This window comes from Chelonia mydas, chromosome 4 (assembly GCF_015237465.2).
Source record: "Chelonia mydas isolate rCheMyd1 chromosome 4, rCheMyd1.pri.v2, whole genome shotgun sequence".
Lineage (NCBI taxonomy): Eukaryota > Metazoa > Chordata > Testudines > Cheloniidae > Chelonia > Chelonia mydas.
In genome coordinates, this window is record NC_057852.1 from 97,503,289 (window position 1) to 97,523,175 (window position 19,887).

Consider the following 19,887-nt stretch of genomic DNA (forward strand, 5'->3'; position numbering starts at 1 on the left):
TGCTTCTTCATGATGTTTAAAGGCAACCTAAAAGGTTTTTGCACAAGATATATTTTTGTGATATTAGAAATTCTGAAAGTGTACCTTGTAAAACTAATGTGATGGAGAAGTAATGAAATAAAATCACCAGAGAATAGACTGAAAGCTTAGCAACTGAGGCCTTTTCTAGACTAAGATTTAAAGTGTGATGTTAGTTTACATGTGCTAACCCATTATAAAGATCAGTGCAGACAAACTATATTGCCTTTAACAAGTACTAAACTGTTCAAGTTAAAAAATGTGGTAGTAGACACAATGAGGTTTTAACTTGACCAGTTTAATACATGTTAAAGGTAGCTTGTGCCTTGTCTATACTAGAATTTTTAATCACATTTGTTAACACATAAGCCAACATGTGCTAACATAATACTCTAAATCCTAGTCTAAATAAAGGCAGAGAGAGGGCAAGTTTAAAACTCATTTTTGGTCATACCTGTTTAATTCAAATACACTAGGTTAAAAGGATGTCTGCTAAAAATTCAACATCCCACTCCTTTAGTTCAGGTGTGAGAACTCAAAATAAACTAATTAGGCAAGAACAAAAAATACTTTTTTAAAAAGCATTTTGGGTCCTCACACAAAATAAGCAAAAGAGAGCACAAAATCAATTTAAAAAAATCCTTGGCCCATCAACTTTAAGCCAGGAAGTGAAAGCACGTGAAACCCTAAAAAGTTATCTTAAAGATATACCCAGATTGGCATTTCTAGACAAAGAAACAGGGCATTAGATATGAAAAATATGGCTAGGAAATATACATTTTATAAATCTTTCATTCACCTAAGTTTGAAAATTGGCCTGCATCTTATTTTAAAGATCTCTGAATTGCAGAAGAAATTGAGTATTTGCCCCATCCCCTTCTAAAACTGCCTCTGGCTCGCTCCCACTTAGCTAGGCCCAGAATTCACTCTGGGAAGAACATAAAAGGAAAACTCTGTATGTTCTCTCTCCAAAATGCAACATGAGAGCAAATGCCATTTGGTGGCATTTATAGGGAAACAGATTGAGTGCCAGTTTTCATGTTCAGCTACAGCTCAGCACACCACTCCAAGAATGTTTAAGTGCACATAAGATCAGCAACTTCTTGATGCAAGACAATTTTATTTTAAAAGTAGCACATTTTAGCTATATGATTTGTGACAACCAATTTTTTTTAAAAAAAAAAAAGTCTGGGATTCAGATTGTCAATGCACAACTCACTTTTTAAAAAAAAAAAAAAAAGTTACCTAGCCTCAGCAGTTTCCTCCCTGGACCAGTAATATCTAGTCATCCCTCCATTCTCCTCCTCATATTGAATGTTTTCACACTACAGCTGAAAAAAAAGTTTACTCAGACTTTGAAAAATCAAGCCAAAGTATTCCCAACACAAGTATCTAGAATCGGTTTGCCATTATATTAAACATCCACGATTACTTAAATGAACTATGTATTCAGAATACCAGAAGAAAGTGTGTAATGTAAAGAGTGATTACATATGTACTGATACATTAACTACTAGTAATAGCTGAATACTGGAAAAAAGGTAATGCTCTCTTACACGTTTCATTTAAAAGATGAAGGAATTCTGCAAAAGTAAGGGCTGTATCAAAATTCAGACAACTAGGGGAGTATATATCGTAATTTTTTAAATCTTCAACACACTAAATACCTCCAGCACATATATTAAACAAACAGGAATTGAAAACAAAATTGCTCCCTGGTCCCAAGCTTTTTTATAAGAAAAGTCAAAGATCCGACTATGTTTATATCACTGTTGCATACGTTAAGGTTTCTCTTTTCTAAATAATGCAAGGCCAAAATTTGGATTGTTCAGTAAGTGCTTTCTAATAGAAAGGCATATGCAGTCAACTTTAAGCTGTATTGTTCAGAGAAAGTAAACACTACGGGCTATTCTAATTTCAGCACACGAATACACAGCTGACCGCTCAGGATCACTTCTAATTTAGTATTTGGGTTCTGTAATCATTGTGCACTAGAACTCACATTGAAATCAATTTGAATATCACATGCACAACAGCTGTAGAAATTAGGCTTTAAGATTTTCTGGCAAATAGTTTATTCTGAGCTGCATAATAACAACATTGTTAGCACACTATATTCAAAAGCACATCAACTACAGCAATACTAAACATCTTTTCTGTAAGGAACACAAATCCTCAGGAAGTTACTAGCACCTTGGTTTTCCGACTATGAATGCGTCTAATTTGTACAGAGTCTAAACCCATCAGTTTTCAGAGTCAAACTGCACATTAATATTTCACAGGCATACAACATGCCTCATCATCCTCATGAGTATGATCGTGACGACACAGCCATCAAAACCTATCTGCCTAACATTTTGCAATACAGATTTACAGACACAGTGAAAACAGCTCTGATACAATCACTATCAACGCTATTACACAGTCCCCGGAAATAAACTGAAAGTTCTTTATCACTTCCCTAAAATAAGTCCGCTTCTTTTCCCAAATTACTGTACATCCCTGTTACAGGGACGATTACTTCTGATAAACGGGGCATCCAGATAACTAGGATATCAGGGGGTGGGAGGGCTAAAGCCCTACACGCCAGGGTAACATAACCTGGAATAAAAGGAAGCCCCTGCATTAAGGAAATCTATCAAAATAGACTTTTACCTACGTTCATTTTAAAAAAAAACCATATCACTCTCTGCAGTATCAGTCACACGCCGACCAGGGAGCTGGATGAAATGTGACCCCGTGTTATGACCCACCCCTCCTGTCTCTGCCCCATCGCCTTTCAGATCCCATAGGAAAGCCTCTCCCCAGTGCCCCTGCCACGAAATACAGGGATCACCAGCTGTGCCAGTGGGGAGCCGCCGCCCCGCACCCGCCCCGCCTTGTTATTAGGATCCCTTGAGCCTCCCTTTTGGGCCAGACCAACGCCAGGCTGGGTGGGGGAGGGGGCGCTTTACCCTGGGGCTCCCCGGCCTTGCCCAGGCAGCTCGCTCGCTGCCCAGCCGCACTTCCTACCCCTTCCATGCCGGGCCTCTGGGTCCTTCTCCCCGGGCCCCCACCTCCCGCTGCCTGCGGGGGCTCCCCGCGCTGTTGAGTCCCTCATCCCTAAGCCGCCGTTAGTCTCCCCCTCTGCCGAGAGGCTGGGACAGACCCTCCCCCCGCCGCGGGAGGGGGGGGGGGCAGGCGGGCACACCGCCGGGGAAGGGGGGGAGCCTCTGACCTCCTCGCTCTTCAGCACCTCCTTGAACTCTCGCTTGATCCTCTGCACCGCGATGTTGGCCATCTCCGCAGCCGGCACCCACTCGCCGCTGCCTCCGAGCCGGGCCCAGCGAGCTCCGCCGCTCCCGCTGGATAATTCCCGGCCCCACCAAAATGGCGCCCGCGCCGAGCATGCGCGCTGCGGCCCCCGGCGCCGCCGCTCAGGCGGGGCCACGGCAGCGTGTGCGGCGGCAATGCAGGCTGCAGAGCGGCCACTGAGTGGGGGAGCGCTGGGGACTGCGGGTGGGGGGGAAAGGGCTGCGAGAAGCTGCCGGCCTCCCCCTGTCCCTGAGGGGAGGCTAACCTCCCCCCCCCCGGTCCTGGGGAGACACCAGGCTCCCCGCTCCCTCTGGCGCCTGGTCCCCGGCCCTGTCACACGAGGAGCCGCTTTCGGTGCCGAATTCGGGGCTCAGCTAAAGCGCGACGTCCCTGCGGTGACACCCCCTCACAATCCACGGGTCAGAGCTAGGGTCGCTGTGTTGTGATGAAGCAGCTGTGTCATCTCCACTGTAGGTGTTACCCACACAGCCCTTCAGCCGCTTCGGGGGCCTGTAGAGCTCGCCTGGGAAAGGGGTGGGCAGCGAGCTAACATGCTGCCTGGCTTCCCCTCACAGCCTGGCGTGGACGGGGCGTGGTAGTCGCGGGGCTGAGCGGGCTCTAGGCTCGCCGCCCCTTGTGGCTGGAGCGCTGGGGAAGAAGGACTCGGGAGGCTACAGCGGGGAAGATTGGGGAAGGGCCACTTAGCGCTCTGCCCTCCGATCAGAGAGCGTGACCCCCAGGGGCCGGCTGTTCCTGGACTCCTTCCAGTGAGAGCTCGGAGGAGATGCCTGGCCTGTGGTGGAGGCTCTCTGGAAGAAGTAGGAATGGTTTATGGGCCTTTCCAGGGAGGGGAAGGCCTGTAGGTCATGCCCTGAAAACCTGCCTGGCTTGCCTACAGAACCCTATGAAAGAGGGGCTTTGGGAACTCAGCCCATGATTTTGAAGGGAGCTGGTAACCCCAGAGAAACCTGTATTTTGTTTACTTCTGTTGGTTTTGCTACAAGACTCCAGGAAGACAGAGTAAGGGGCGAACATGTCAGTCCAGTCTGGTGGACCATAGTACTGTGGAACTATACCTCAGAAGGGGTGAACTGTGTTTTAGCCAGAGGGCTAAATTAATATGCTGGCAAAGGGGATGGAGCAGGATCTGATGCAGTGGCTACACCTGATGATAGAAAGGTAGGCCACCGTTATTTCAAAATATGCAGGTAGGTATGGAGAACAGCCCACCTAAGATGTGATCTCACTCTTAGGAGTGTTGATCACATGAGTATTAAAGTCTCCCAAGGAAGTGAATGAGTTTCACACAATAAGTTGGACAGCAACTCTTTTAGTAGTATAGGAAGCCAAGGACAGATATGTCACTTCCTGGATGATGCACAATGTGAAAGTTGTACCCTGACAGTTAGAGAATGATTCTCTAGTCTCAGTGATGTTACAAGGAATGGTTTCTTTAGAACTGACGCTGGTGGTTTATGGTTGAACTTACTCGTAACATGGCTGTCATTTGTGTGTGCTTTAATTTTTTTGTTTCCAGCAGCGCACACACTGTGTTCAGTACTGTACAAAAACTAAAGAAGGCACAGTCCCTGTTGATGAAAGTGTGTGCAGCAAAGTACCGTTAAATATAGTTTCTTTTCGTGTGCCCTCTTCCTCTGTGATGTGCGTGACTGATGCATAGCATCATGGTCTGTTTTCTTCGAGCTGTATTGCACCAAGTGCATTCTTAGATGCATCTGTTTGTAGAATCAGCTCTATCTTAAGATCAAATACCTTGCTTTTGACACAATAGGAGAATGGTATTTTACAAATCAAGCTTTTAGTACCTTTGCAGAAAGGATGATCTTGCAGTTAAAGGACACTGGCCTGATAAGAAATCTGGCTTGCTTCCTTTCTGTCTCACACTTCTTGTGTGACCTTGGGCAAGTATCTTTATGCCTCAGTTCCCCATCTATAAAAATGAGGATAATAATGCTTCTCTACCTCACTAGTGTCTTGTGAAGATAAATTAATGAATGTTTATGGGGTGCTAGGGTACTACCTAGATGACTGCAATAGAAAATAAATAAATATAAATAAACTTAATTAGCATCCTGATTTTAAATGCATCTGCCTTTTCCCACCAATCCACAGTAGTAAGAAGCTGCAGTTTTAATTTTCAGCCTTTGCTCCTTAGGGAGCTGAGAAAACATTAACTCCACAAATAGTCTGAAGTCTTTCTGTTTTTCCCATGAGGTTGCCAGTACTTTCTGGGTGCTGGAAATCCAGTAATATCCATAATAATATAAATGGCAGTGGATTTTGTCTGTTTTGTGTATGGAACTCTCATTTCCATCTGATCATGTACAATTCCCATAGTGTAAACAAACTGATCAAATTAATTCAAATTCCTATAGCACCTTTATATAACACCCTCCATTTAATTTGCTGCACTCCTTATCCCTGTTTTCCTCATCTTCCCCCATCCTTTACTCGTTCTCTCTCTCATCTCCACTCCAGACTCACCATATGCTTTTCGTGTTCCCTCTCTCAGTTCTCTTAAAGGGGAAAAAGGAAAGAAAAATAAAGATGCTGAATTTAGTGGTATTCTGAAGGTTTGGTTCTGGTAAGGTTAATGCAGGAGGGGAATTTGTAGGATTAAATTATGGTTTTTCTGACTACCCGTTTTAATGCCTTGTCCCCTCAATTTTCCCATTTTATTCTATTCAGATTAATGGAAATTTTGCTATTATGACTTCTTGGGGTTAATTTAGAATTATTCAAGTTGTTCCTTGGGTTCAGAACATGAAAAAATGCATTTTTATACCAACTTTCCAGTGTGCAACTTTAGGCTCTGATCCTACAAATGCTTGTGCACATGCTTAATTTCAAATACATGAGTAGTCTCATTGGACATAAAGTTAAACACATGAATAAATGTTTGCAGGATTGGGTTATTAAGGACTCAGTTTTCCAGTAGAGTCTGCATGGATGTCCACTCACAACTCAGTGGGTTTAAGGGCCATCTACATGTATTCCTTTGCGAGATTGGCCCTTAAAATGTTATTTCCACTTTTCTAATATCACTAGTACAGAGTTGTTGAAAACAGTTTAATATTTCTTCACTTCCTTCTGACACTTTAGGGATTAAGTGATAAGTAAAGGTGACCTTCAAAGGATTTATTTTAAAAATTCTGTTTGCCCTCTTTTGCTTCTTTATGCTATATAGTAAGGCCTGACAATTCTCCTCCCCCCTCGCTTTTTAGCTTAGAAATATCAGGAATATGAAATCCAGTCTTCCCTGGTTTTGCTGGCAGACTTCTTGTAAGAGGGAAGGATACCTCAGGAGATACATACTGTGACTTCACACACTTTAGTAAAAGGAAGAAGTATTGACTCTTTAACGAAGACCTAGAACAGGTCTAGGCTACAAATTTTTGCCAGCATAGCTATGTTGATCAGGGGTGTGATGAGATGTGACTTGTGACTGACATGGCTGTGCTGGCACTGTAAACACAGTTATACATGTAAAACTGTTTTTGACAGTATAGCTTATTTCACTTGTGGAGGGGGAAGCTGGAATAAACTATACTGGCAAAAGCACAGCTTGGCAGTATAAGCGGCATCCACACTAAGTGTTTTGCTGATATAAGTATCAGGTACTCCCCAATGTAGACCTAGCCATGGTTTTGATTTTTGTATTGTTAGCTTCATCTACTCCCAGAGATAGAATAGTATTCTGGCCGCAGTAGGGCTTTTATACAGCATGGTATGTTCATTTTATATCAAAAGTTATTTAAAATCTTTATTAAAAACAAATGATAAAACACAAAATCCAAGATGGGTACAGAATCCTCGAGCTCTTCTTTATAATCCTTATCCCCCATCCTCTCCCTCTCTTTTATCCCTCATCTTCTCTTTATACATATATATATATATATATATATATATATGTATATGTATATGTATATATATATATGCTCTTCAGGCCAGAGGCTGCCTTCTTATTTGTGTGTAAAACATCTCTATCACATTTTTGGGTACTGTAAAAATAGCAATTAACAATAACTGTGCAGATCTCTATCAAACATTCTTAAAACTACAATACCCAGTTGCTGAAGTGAAAAAACAGATTGACAGAGCCAGAAGAGTACCCAGAAGTCACCTACTACAGGACAGGCCCAACAAAGAAAATAACAGAACGCCACTAGCCGTCACCTTCAGCCCCCAACTAAAACCTCTCCAGCGCATCATCAAAGATCTACAACCTATCCTGAAAAATGATCCCTCATTCTCACAGATCTTGGGAGACAGACCAGTCATCGCTTACAGACAGCCCCCAACCTGAAGCAAATACTCTCCAGCAACCACACAACAAAAACACTAACCCAGGAACCTATCCTTGCAACAAAGCCTGATGCCAACTCTGTCCACATATTTATTCAAGTGACACCATCATAGGACCTAATCACATTAACCACTCCATCAGGGGCTCATTCACCTGCACATCTACCAATGTGATATATGCCATCATGTGCCAGCAATGCCCCTCTGCCATGTACATTGGCCAAACTGGATAGTCTCTATGCAAAAGACTAAATGGACACAAATCTGACATCAGGAATCATAACATTCAAAAAGTGGTAGGAGAACACTTCAGCCTCTCTGGCCACTCAGTAAAAAGTTTAAGAAAATTTTGCAACAGAAAAGCTTCAGAAACAGACTCCAACGAGAAACTGCTGAGCTTTAATTAATGTGCAAACTAGATACCATTAACTTGGGTTTGAATAGAGACAGGGAGTGGCTGGGTTGTCATTACACATATTGAATCTATTTTCCTATGTTAAGTATCCTCACACCTTCTTGTCAACTGTCTAAATAGGCCATCTTGATTATCGCTACAAAAGGTTTTTTCTCCTGCGGATAATAGCTAATCTTAATTAGCCTCTTATAATTTGTATGGCAACTTCCACCTTCTGTGTGTGTGTGTGTATATATTTCTTACTATATGTTCCATTCTGTGCATCCGATGAAGTGGGCTGTAGCCCACGAAAGCTTATGCTCTAATAAATTTGTTAGTCTCTATGGTGCCACAAGTACTCCTGTTCTTCATGCAGTCAAGTCTATCAAATGGAGTTCCTCCTATGGCAGCTTCTGTTTCGGATAAAATCTTAATCAAGTTGGCAACTTTGTGACTCAAGTGATTCAAAGATCTAGAGTCAATAGAGTATTAGCTTTAATCACAAAAATAATTGGTTGTACAAGTCTACCCAGTTTAAGCTGTCATCTGAACTTTCCTGTTGTTCGTCCTATAGGTTGCAATGTCCTGGTTTGTGTACAAGTGTAACACTGCCCTCTACTGGATGGAATATGTCAGGTGTGCCTGCTGATGTAAAATACGTAGAGCCTTCTATTGACTGAGCTAAAGTAGCCCTGCTACTACTAAGCCATCCGGTCTGTCTTGTGAGACAATTCAGAGAGAACTACAAAAGTCTTGCAGTCAGAGAAAAATCAAAAGAAAAGGGATTATTTGATTTTCACCATATGGAGGTGTACCATACAATACTACCAGCTACACTTATTCTAAATTGTATCTATTTCCTGTCCTTACTCGCTTGATAATATAATCATACGAATATGGTTAGTGTACCAAATTGATTTGATGAGCCAAATTCACTTGGTGTAATTCATCTGACAGTCTAGTTACACAAGAGATCAGTCACTAAGTTTACACCAGATAACAACCTGCAACTTCAACAGCAAATGATGAATAATCCTTATGCAAAGAAATTTACTAAAATGAATAATAGTAGCACACTGCTGCTATTTACATGTTGAGCCTAACTGCAAGTTTATTAGAAAATGCTGCTCTCATCTAGATCTTTCATCATTTGGCTACCTCCCTGCCTTTAGCTTCTAAATCAATCTGTTACACATGAAAACCAACAATATCAAGCAGCATTATTGTTTTCTTAAAGGTTTATTTTCCTGCCATTTGTGGGGGATAGAAAGTGACTCCTACCATTGTAGCAGAAATTATGGATACTGACTTCTTTCTACCAGCAACATGACCCAAAAAAAAAGACAAGTGCCTTCTTAGGGATCCTTTAAGAAGCAAACTTAAAATATTAATGATACATTTCAGGGCCTGAAAGAACTAAAAGTTACATAGATACTGAAGTAATGATGGAAGAGAAGTGAGGATTTGGCCATTATCACAAAACATAAATTCACCATAATCCATTGGTACTGTATTACATACCATTTGGAAACATTCACCCCTGTGAGCTAAGTATTTGTACTGGGATAAGTATTTTCTGCATTGCTAGTGTTACCATCTAATAAATTTTAAAACTTATATAGTGTTACATTTTAAAAGCCTTGTGATGTTTAATAAATTAATTTTACAATCTTCCTATGGGATACATAGGTGTTGATCTCATTTTATCCCCTCCTAGCATCCTTTGGTAGAGTCCAGTAGGCTGCATTGGGGGTGTGACTTGAAAGCACTGTACTCTGACAATCCCTGCTCCTTCTACTAAAGCATGCGAAGTCACAAAATATATCTCTTGAGACATCCCTTTCTCTCACAATAAGTCCTTAGGGGTGATCTGTTTTGCTGTCTTGCCCTGTTAATGATGTTGCATATGTCCTCTTCCCCTTGCTGGTACTGCTTCTGCACACCAGAAAGCTATCTTAGAGAAGTTAAGAGCCTAGTTTTGCATGGCGTGGAACTGAAGATGCTCAACCCCTCACATGATTAGGCCCCAAATGATTTGCCAAATGTCACATGCTAAGTCAGCAGCAGAGCCAGGGTTAGAAATATCTGGCTCTTTGCTTTGTGATTATTACTTCTCTGTTTAAAAATAACTTTTTGTATTTTCCAGTTGCCCTGAAATGTGCTGTCTGCCTTACAAAGCAAGTAAAGACATGGTTCCTGGTCAACAGGACACAATTAGTTAGGGTAACGAGAGGAGGGAAGGGAAGGACAAGAATGAGAATTATATGATATGGCTATTCCGTCAGGCACAGGGGGGCATGGATCATTCACATTGCACTCCCCATCAGTACCTGGCCCAAGCTGGGGATGCTAATGATCCAACTAGCAGACCAGATTCGGTGATGAATCCTGGTCACATGACACCTGAGGCACATTGCGCATCCGCTAAGACGAAGTCAGGCAAATACACATCTTAATGGTTCTGTTGTTGGTTTTTGTTTCTTTCCTCCCCCTCATCCATAATAGGCAAAATGGCAGAAGTGATTTTTTTTTTTGGAGGAATTGAAATGAAATGAGGGAGGTAACTTAGCCAACAGGTTTGGAGGGCGGTATTTGGGCATAAGAGACAGCCTGAAAGAAGACACAAAGAGCTTTGTAAGAGAAGGGATATCAAGGCTGAAATCAATTAGTGTGGGAGTGATGTGCAAAAGACCCACAAATCAAATGTAGTTAGGCATTGTGCCATATCATCCTTGAAGACTAGAAGAAGTTAGAATTTAATGTGCATTGTAGGTTTCAGAGTAACAGCCGTGTTAGTCTGTATTCGCAAAAAGAAAAGGAGTACTTGTGGCACCTTAGAGTAACCAATTTGAGCATAAGCTTTCGTGAGCTACAGCTCACTTCATCGGATGCATACTGTGGAAAGTATAGAAGATCTTATTATATACACACAAAAAGCATGAAAAAATACCTCCTCCCACCCCACTCTCCTGCTGGTAATACTTATCTAAAGTGACCACTCTCCTTACAATGTGTATGATAATCAAGGTGGGCCATTTCCAGCACAAATCCAGGGTTTAACAAGAATGTCTGGGGCGGGGGGTAGGAAAAAACAAGGGGAAATAGGCTACCTTGCATAATGACTAAGCCACTCCCAGTCTCTATTCAAGCCTAAGTTAATTGTATCCAATTTGCAAATGAATTATGCGCATTGTAGTAGGTATCCCGTGATGTCTCTTCGGAGGGGAGTGACACAGTGGAAAAGACAGATGGTTTGGCAGCAGTATTTTGGATGAACTGGTTGGGGTTGAAGCTAGGGTGCATTACAGAATGCTGTAGAATAAGAATGTGGAGGTGGGACTGGAATAGCAAAGGATGCTACAGTTCAGAATTGAAGAGCATTGGTAGATCTGCATGGAAATCTGGAGTAAAGAATCTGTTTTCAGACAATAGATGCAATCACAACATAGTCACATTCACACAACACTAGAACTAGATCCCTGGTCCATCAGCAGCTAAAACAGATTTCTATTCCTTAAACTTAATATATACCTATGGCTCTCCTTTAACAGATAAGACACTGTATACAACAGCAAAAAACTTTCCCCAGCAAAGAGTTTATAATTTAAAGGCATAAATAAGTACAATACAAATAGTAATGAACAACATGGTATATGAATGTGCAGGTAGACTTCACAGACTATGTGGGTTTCTCAAGTGAATTGAAGGAAAAGCAAGTGTATTCCAGGGGAATCAAACATCTAGTGTTGTGAAACCCTCTATGAGATTCTATATCCTGTAATGCACAAAGATCTGAATTAAAGATGTTGCAACAGTCCTAACTTAGAATTTTCCTTAAAAAATACTTTAAAAAAATCTAGAAGTGTACTCATTTTGTTCAGTCTACTAATCTTGTAATCTGTTTTAAATTTCAGAAGCACTTACCACTGTAATTTAAAATTTAAATTACAGCTGGCATTTCTTAGCCTGTTTCTAGTGGCAGCCATCTTGCTAAAAAGGCAATTATCTGTGATGGTAGGAATCAAATTTTCATCTGGTGTAAATCTTTTGTAATATCATGTAAATTTCCAAAAATGTGGGGAAAATGTATATGTTGGTTTTTTTATAAATTAGTAAAGTTTTGGACCTTGTTGCTTGCATTAAGATCATCTCATCCCAAAAGTGACATGAAGGAATCTAAAAAAATTTGTTGGGAACACTGATTACATTTATGTATGTTAATAGTAGCCTAGATCATCTGTATTTTGGAAAATAGGACAGTCCTGTATAAAAACTCTCCATTGATCTTATTGTGTTGGCTAAAACTGAGTAGTAATATAATCATGAATTCTCTCTCAGGCAAAACTCTTGTTGAAATTAAATGGGAGTTTTGTCTCAAAACAAACTAAAAACTGAGCCAAGAATTCAGAATTTGACTACAGGGTTATTGTTGTGGGTTTTGTTCCAATACTATATTAAGAATACATTTAGAATGGTGTGCGTATGTATGTCACATACATCTTCTAGTGGCTGCTACTTGTGGATGCATTCATAGTAAATGGCTTTATGAAAAAAAAAAATAGTGATATGTTGCTGTGTATTTTGTTTAAAGGTTTTGAATGGTGCTTGGTACCGGGGCAACTTAAATTAACTAAAACAACTTATTTTGTATCTGCAGTCAGAATTCACCCTTAAGAGCTTGAATTTTAGTGGAATTGAGTTCCAAGATAGCTCAGTCACTTTCAGGATGAGCCAAAGAGCCAAATAACGCAAAAAACATACAATCCACAAATCCTTTTGCAAGCTGAAAAACAAGGAGTGTCCTGGTGGGTAAGAAAGCAGAACATCTTATACAAAGTGGGAGTTATGTCAAATAAGCCTTACACAGCAAGTACAAAATTATTAAAATGAACCCATTACTAGATACAGAAGAAACTTTTAACATAAAGATAGGATAGGCAGACTTAATCCATATAGGCAATATAATTTTTGAACATTGTATGAATAGAAAATAACTGGAAGATCTACAGATAAAAATTACAATTGTTAGTTCTTGATGTGACAAAAGCATTGATTAAAATGTCAACCACCTTGTGGCCAGATATTTTCTTTCAAGTATTAGCAGTGTTGAAAGAGGAACTAGACTGAGTTGTTTCAACTTCTCTGACCTTTGAAGGTAAAATTTACAACCCTCTGTATTAAAACTGTGTCTCAAACAAAGCTCTTTTCAAATATAGTTTACTTATTTTTAGGCCATGTCTCTGACCACTTTCTTCCTGAGTCCTTTGGTTTATCACCGATTCCATTCAAATATCTTATCCACATGTTCTCATGGTATCCCTTGTACATCCTGAAGACTTCTAACATATCCCCTCTTAAACACCTTTTCTCCAGTAAGAACAATCCTTGTTCTTATAGCATTGTTGCATAGGTTATCCTCAGAATCTCAGGATCCTGAAAAAGGCATGAGAGGAGATTATTAATCCAATAACAGATTTAACAGTTACTTGAAGAGAGGGGAGGTGCCATGAAAGAACTGGAGATAAACAAAAGCAAACATAATCCTAATCTTTGAGGAGAGAGAATAGGGAGGAGCAAGTAACTGTCATCCATGGCAGGCTAAATTGTAGGCGTTAATTAGGGACGAGATCACAAATAGAATTTATAAATTTCAGTTTAAAACAATATTACCAGTCTGGTGTTAAGACCAAGTCCTATCATTATTACTCCTGTGGGAATTCTGTGCCAAAGAATTAAAAATTATGCATACAATATTTTAAAATTCTGCATTTTTTTGTCAAAATAATGCAATATAATCCAGCTAGTTTAAATTTTGGTAATTTATTTAAACTACAATACAATGGATGGAGAATGGGAGCGAGGAGCATTGGAGGAAATCAACCCCCTTCTGTCTAATAGTAATATAGCTAGTATTGACCCTTTACTTCTAATTATTAGTCAACAAATATATGCAGCTATATGCTCAGTGTTACATCACAGGCAACTGAAGAGCAAGTGATGGCTGGGGACTCAAACTCACAATTTATACTGGCTACTTACCATCTCCCAAATGGTCAGTAGTAAACAGTTCATGGAGCACATTTTGTTAGGAAATTTTTTCAGACCAAAAATTTAGACCAGTTCTAATCACTAAAGCACCATAAGCATTTATAAGGCCATACTGTCGTGTACAATAAGGCTCCTTTCCACCACTCTGGTAATGTAAAGGAGCCTTAAATTTTTACACCTGTTTTATACTTCTGGGGGAATTCACTAAGAACAATGGGAACAATTCACTAAGCAGGCAGGCTGCTACATTCTCCTTTACCAGAGGAAACAGAGCCTGCCCTGCTCCTACATTTTCAGAAATACTCCAAAGCCCTGCCCCTCCATGCTGAGTGTGCTGCAATAGTGAGCAAGACGGACAGAGTGTCTCTCTCATATACATGACTACCTAACCCCCCTCAGCTGTGATTTACATCTCTACCAGCTGCTCTGGGTGCCCAAACCGACCTGTCTGCACTGCTAGGGCATGGGCGCATGACCACTCTTGCAACTTCTCTGTCAGAAGTCATTTTTCTGCAGATAAGCAAAGAAATCTGTGGGGGCCATGCACGCGCAGTGATGCACAATTCCCCCAGGAGTACATTATGTAAGTGGGGGAATGGTCCCACTATTTGGGGGAACTTTCCTGGCTTATACAGTACCCTGGTGAAACTGGCTAGTGAAAGGATCCGAGTCCTTGCTCCCACTCCCTTTACCCAGATCTCTGCCTGACCTCGAGGAGTTACCTTCGACTCTCCAGTGTGGCAGAGTCCTCATAACCCTGACAAGGTTGGGACCAGGATTCCTGGGGGCTTGACCCCCATTCTTGCCGTCACTTAGGACAGGGGCTAGTGTGTCCTCACTTCGGGGTACTCTCTGCACTGTGGAAGCTTCACTGACACACTGATCATTGCATATGGTTCAAGCAAATATAATTTAACAGAAATCCATTTAAAAAATAATGAAAAAAATGGGAAAGGTTAAAGAAAAATACATAACCCTGCTCTGTCGCACGGGGATATCACAAACAGCAGTTTCTGGAATATAAGAGAAGTTCATAGTCTGTCCTTCACATGTCCCAGGCCTCCTTCTCAGGCCCTGGCTGTGCTGCAGGAATGCCACGGCTCAGGCACTTGCTCAGGCTCCGGACACACACCCTCAGACTCTAGGTGGCAGGACCCTTTCCAGTGTTGGCCCCCCTGTCGGGGTTATGATCCATGCCACCCAAGTCTAGCCTCCCAGGCCTCTTGCCTGGGAGCATCTCCCTGCATTGGGCCCTCTGCCCAGGGTTCTCCTCACTCTTCCCAGCTGCGAACTGCACCCAGCTCCAGCCCCAGCCCCGCTGCTGCAGCTCTGCTTCCAGCCCCCTGGGCTGCTCCTCTGGCCAGCGTAGCTCTGTCTCAGCTCAGGCTCGTGCTCTCTCCTTAATTTGGCCCTGCTCTGTCCCAGGCAGTTCCAGCTCACACAGAGAATGGGACCCCTCGCCTCCTGACTTCCTCATTAGCCTGCCGGCCCTCTCAATCAGGCTGACCTGGAGCTTTGGCCTTGCCCCATTCCCCCTTTTTTTGGTACTGGGAGCTAGCCAACCAAACCCACCCACTAAGTTTTAGTAAGGGGTCAACAGTCCCCTTACAAATAAATATTAGATCTATCTATAATGCTGTGATAACTGAGCTCCTGATCAAGACTGAAAAAGTCTGACATTTTCTAAATTTTCAGGTTTCTTGTACTTGTCATGCAAATAAATAATTTAAGATTTCAGTTAGTTGGCTGTATGATTACAATACTCTTTTCTAATATTATTCAATATTTTCTTTTGAAATAGGAAAATTTTTATTGAACAAATAAAATGATCATACTGCAAAGCCAACAATAACTGGACTGATGTTTTGTTTACTCAGTTATTTATATATGCGTAAGACCTGTTGTATTCATTTAGATGTAATATATGTGCCAATAGTGTTAACAACCCATCACTGTCCAACATTAAACAGTGTTAAATAAGGTCCTGGGTTTGTTATACAGAGACCTCAGCCTACTCAGTACTATGGTGCAAACACCATTAAAAATCCATTTGACGTTTATTAAAAGATACAGAAAAGGAAATAGTTAAAGCATTGAAAATCTAAAACATTCCTTGTTCCATTTTCCTTTAGCTGAAGAAAAAAAATTTGACAGTCTTTTAGATGGCACTAAAGAGAGTAATTGTCCTTTTGGGTGAAAGAAAGGACATTCTTTGATATGGGCTAGAGTTGCTGCTGCTGTTAAAGTCCAATCCCGTTTCATCCCAGATGGTGTCTAGGATTCAGCTGGAGCATCTGTACAGGTGGTGATGTCATTTGGGTCCCTCTCTGGCCCAGTCTGCTCAGGACATCTGTCAGGGTGATGAAGGCCCTGGTTCTCAGGGGACAGTGGGGTGGCAGCTGTGGCCATGATAGTGAAGTTTGCACCAATAGCCAATTTTTCTCCTCAAAGTCTTTTTCTTTAAGGCCCCTCAACATTCACCACTGAATTGATGCCTCCTCCTGGTACTCTGAGGATTAGCTGGAGGCCGATATCCCCTCACCTCCAGTCCACAGTTTGCACACTGTCACGGCTGTCCTCCTAAACAGGGGCAGCGAGTTGTATGGGCCCGTAGTGCCCAGCCTCCAGCAATATTCAGGGCCCAGGCTCCACCAATGTTTGGGGCCAGGTCTCTCTCCTGGCCCTGCCTGCTGCTCCCCTGAGTGTCCCCTGGACCCCACTTGCTGCCCTCATGCACCTCTCTTGGGTCCTGGAGCCTCCCTGCCTCTCCCCTGCAGCTCCATGCTGACTCCGCTCTGCTGGCTCCAGTATCAACTGCTGCCGCAGGGTCCTAGCGCCCCCACCCACTAGTGGCAGGGCAGGCCAGGCCACCCTTCCACCTCTGACACTTACATTTTCCAGCAGGACCCTCCACCAGCACAAAGGGCCCCCCTGCCCACAGTCACTGCTCCTGCCCCATGCTGGGCAAGGGGCAGCCCCATTCCCCACCCCCCAGTGAGGCTACAATGAGGGGCAGCAGCGGGGCGGAGGTGCATATGTGATGGCAGCCACCCCCAGCACCCACCACAGGGGAAACAAGGGGGCTTCCTGGACCTGAGAGGGGCCCTAGGAGCACATGCAGTGATGCAGGATGAGTGTGCTGCCATGGGGGAGAGGGGGGCCCCTCCCCCAGAGCTCACTGCTGCTGGCAGGCAGACGGCTGGGGGGAGTCCTCCTGTCTGGCCCCAGCCTGGGGGCAGCCTGCCTGCACCCCAAACTCCTCAGCCCCACCCCAGAGCCCACACCCCCAGCCACAGCCCTGACCTCCCTACACCCCAACCCTCTGCCCTAATCCTGCATCATGAACCCCCCAGCCCCACCCCCCAGCCCTCACCCCAACCCTCTGCCCTAACCCTGAGCCTCCTCCTAAACCCCTCATCCCCACCCCTGCACCCCTCCAACAGCTTGCACCTCCTTCCTCCACACCTCCTCTGATCCCCAAACTCCCTCCCACACCCCCAAACTCCCTCCCAGAGCCTGCAACCCAATCCGCTGCCCCAGCCCAGGGCCTGTACTCCAGACCTGCTCCCCCTACCTAAACTCCCTCCCAGAGCCTTAGGCAGGTGGGGGGCAGAGTTTGGGGAGGGGCAGGTACTGGGCACCACCAAAATTTCTACAAACCTCCCACCCCTACTCCTAAAGCCTCTCTCGCAGTATCAGGAACCACAGCATCCTCTTCGTGACTCAGCCCTCCAGCCATGTCACTATCTGTGTTCCCCTCTTCCAGAGGAGTTTAGCTACTCAATAGTCCTAGGCAGCCCTCTTGCTCACTACCTCAGTGCCTCTCACCTGATGGCTGGTAGGGAAACCCAGGCCTGCCCTCTTCTCCTGGTTCTAGCCCAGGGACCCTCAGCTCAGCAGTCTGGGATTTCTCTCTCTCTGGCCTCACTGCTCTATTCCTGAGCTTCTTCCTATTGCTAGGTCCCTTTTTCTTCCTGGGCCTACCAATTCCCTAAGCCTCCTCCCTCTTTTAGGGTTGCCAGATGTCTGGTTTTTGAGTGGAATGCCCGGTCCCTGGGGGCTCCAGTCAGTACAGCTGAACGGGCCACTAAAAGTCTGGCTAGCGCAGAGCTAGCAGGTTCTGTGACCAGCTCCGCATGGCTCTCAGGAAGCAGCTGGCATGTCCCTCTGGCTGCTAGATTTAGGGGTGGCCAGGGGAGCTCAGTGCGCTGCCCTTGCCTGCAGACACCGCTCCAAGTACTGACACTGCAGCTCCTATTGGCTGGGAACCATGGCCAATGGGAGCTGCGGGGACAGTGCCTGTGGGAAGGAGGGAGCCTCCTGGCTCCCCCTCTGCCTAGGAGCCACAGGGACATATCCCCACTTCCTGGGAGCTGTGCTGACTTCCTCTGTCCCTGAGAAATGCTGGGGCCTCCGGAGGTCAGCACCACCTGGAGCCTGCACCCCAAACCCCCTCCTATACCCCAACCCTCTGCCCCAGCTCAGAACCCCCTCCTACACCTAAGCTTCCTACCAGAGCCCACACCCCAACCCCTGCCCTAGCCCTGAGTCTCTTCCTGTATTCCAAACCCCTCAGCCACAGCCCAGAAACCCCTCCTGCTTCCCAAACCCCTAATCCTCAGCCTCACCCCAAAGCCCACACCCCCAACTGGAGCCCTCACCCCCCCACCTGCACCCCCAACCCCTAGCCCCTCCACACCCTGATCCCATCATTTCTGTACCCACTCCGGTTACTGCACCCCCAGCCCAGAGCCCATACCACCTCCCACACTCAAATCCCTAGCCCAGAGTCCCCTCCTGTGCCCCAGCCCCACCCCAGAGTCCACACCTCCAGCCAGAGCCCTCATCCTGCACCCCAACCCTCTCCCCCAGGCCAGTGAAAATGAGCAAGGGTCACGGAGAGCAAGCAACAGAAGGAGGGAGTGAGCAGGCTTGGGGGTGGGGCCTCAGAAAAGGGCTGGGGAAGGGGTGGGACATCAGGGAAGGGGTTGGGCAGGGCAAAGTATTCCATTTTCTTCAATTAGAAAGTTGGTAACCTTACCCTCTTCCCAAGGAGTGACTGCAGTCTCCACTCACTATCCCCTTCTTTTTCAACTCCTGGGCTTTATAGGCCCTGCCTATACCTGAGCCTCCTTAATCAGCTACTTAATGGGTTAATTAGCTCATCTGGCCTGCATTCAACCCTGCAGGGTGAGTGTAGGGTAGTCACCCCATCACGGACCTACAAAGGGAATGGTGGGTGGAATGGTCCACCCCCTCGTTATTTTGTCTGCCAATTAGGCCTAGCTTCTGACACACCAATTTTGGTTTGCTAATTTCTGGTTCCACATTTTTCTTGTTTACCAAGCATAAGCTTAACACAGTCTTTGAGTTTTATCAGTAGGCCTTTTTGTTTGGACTAATTCAGTTTTTGTGTCTCCCTTTTGTACCTTTTCCCATCAACATTTGTTGTTATAGGTTATTGTGACATCTTATGAATAAAGCTGTGAGTCTTTCACGAAAGTCATGGATTCCGGGACCTCTGTGACTTCTACAGCGGCTGGTGTGGCTAACCCCAGGGCCACCGGAGCAGCTGAGGCAGCCCAGGGCCAGCTGCACCAGCCATTGCTTGGACAGCACCAGGCAGCTGGTCCCGGGGCCCCAGGAGCAGCATTGGTGGGGCCCCGGGCCGCCTCCTGCCCGGAGCAGCAGGGGTGGTGGGGTGCTTCCCCCTGCTCAGAGCAGCCGTAGTGGCAGGGCCCCGGGCCACACCCCCCCTCACCCGGAGCAGCAGTAGCGGTGAGGTCCTGGGGTGCCATCCCCTACCT

At 44.5% G+C, this 19,887-nt stretch overlaps 2 protein-coding genes and 1 long non-coding RNA gene across 7 annotated transcripts in view; 1 reads left to right on the top strand and 2 right to left on the bottom strand.

Annotated features, from left to right (window-relative positions):
- Window positions 1-3,874, bottom strand: part of UBE2K (ubiquitin conjugating enzyme E2 K) — a 57,744-nt gene extending 53,870 nt beyond the window's left edge. The window contains exons 1-2 of one of the 5 annotated variants that reach the window (XM_043544501.1): window positions 3,236-3,374; window positions 1,264-1,349 (exon numbers count right to left, since the gene is read on the bottom strand). Coding sequence is in view for 3 of the 5 variants with exons in the window: in XM_037897914.2 (XP_037753842.1) it covers window positions 3,236-3,407 (172 nt within the window). In the remaining 2 variants the exon portion in view is untranslated. Of the gene's footprint in view, window positions 1-1,263; window positions 1,350-3,030; window positions 3,055-3,235 lie in introns of those variants that run through there. The other 4 variants (XM_037897915.2, XM_037897914.2, XM_037897916.2 and 1 more) reach the window with 4 other exon arrangements.
- A 113-nt stretch (window positions 3,875-3,987) lies between these two features.
- Window positions 3,988-19,887, top strand: part of SMIM14 (small integral membrane protein 14) — an 85,550-nt gene continuing 69,650 nt past the window's right edge. Inside the window, exon 1 of the mRNA XM_037897917.2 lies at window positions 3,988-4,491. The gene's annotated coding sequence lies outside the window, so the exon portion shown is untranslated. The remainder of the gene's footprint in view (window positions 4,492-19,887) is intronic.
- On the bottom strand, window positions 11,230-19,241 carry LOC122465360. The gene is made up of 3 exons (XR_006290139.1): window positions 19,122-19,241; window positions 11,957-13,465; window positions 11,230-11,807 (listed from the first exon to the last, which is right to left on the bottom strand). It is a non-coding gene; the product is annotated as an uncharacterized LOC122465360 (long non-coding RNA).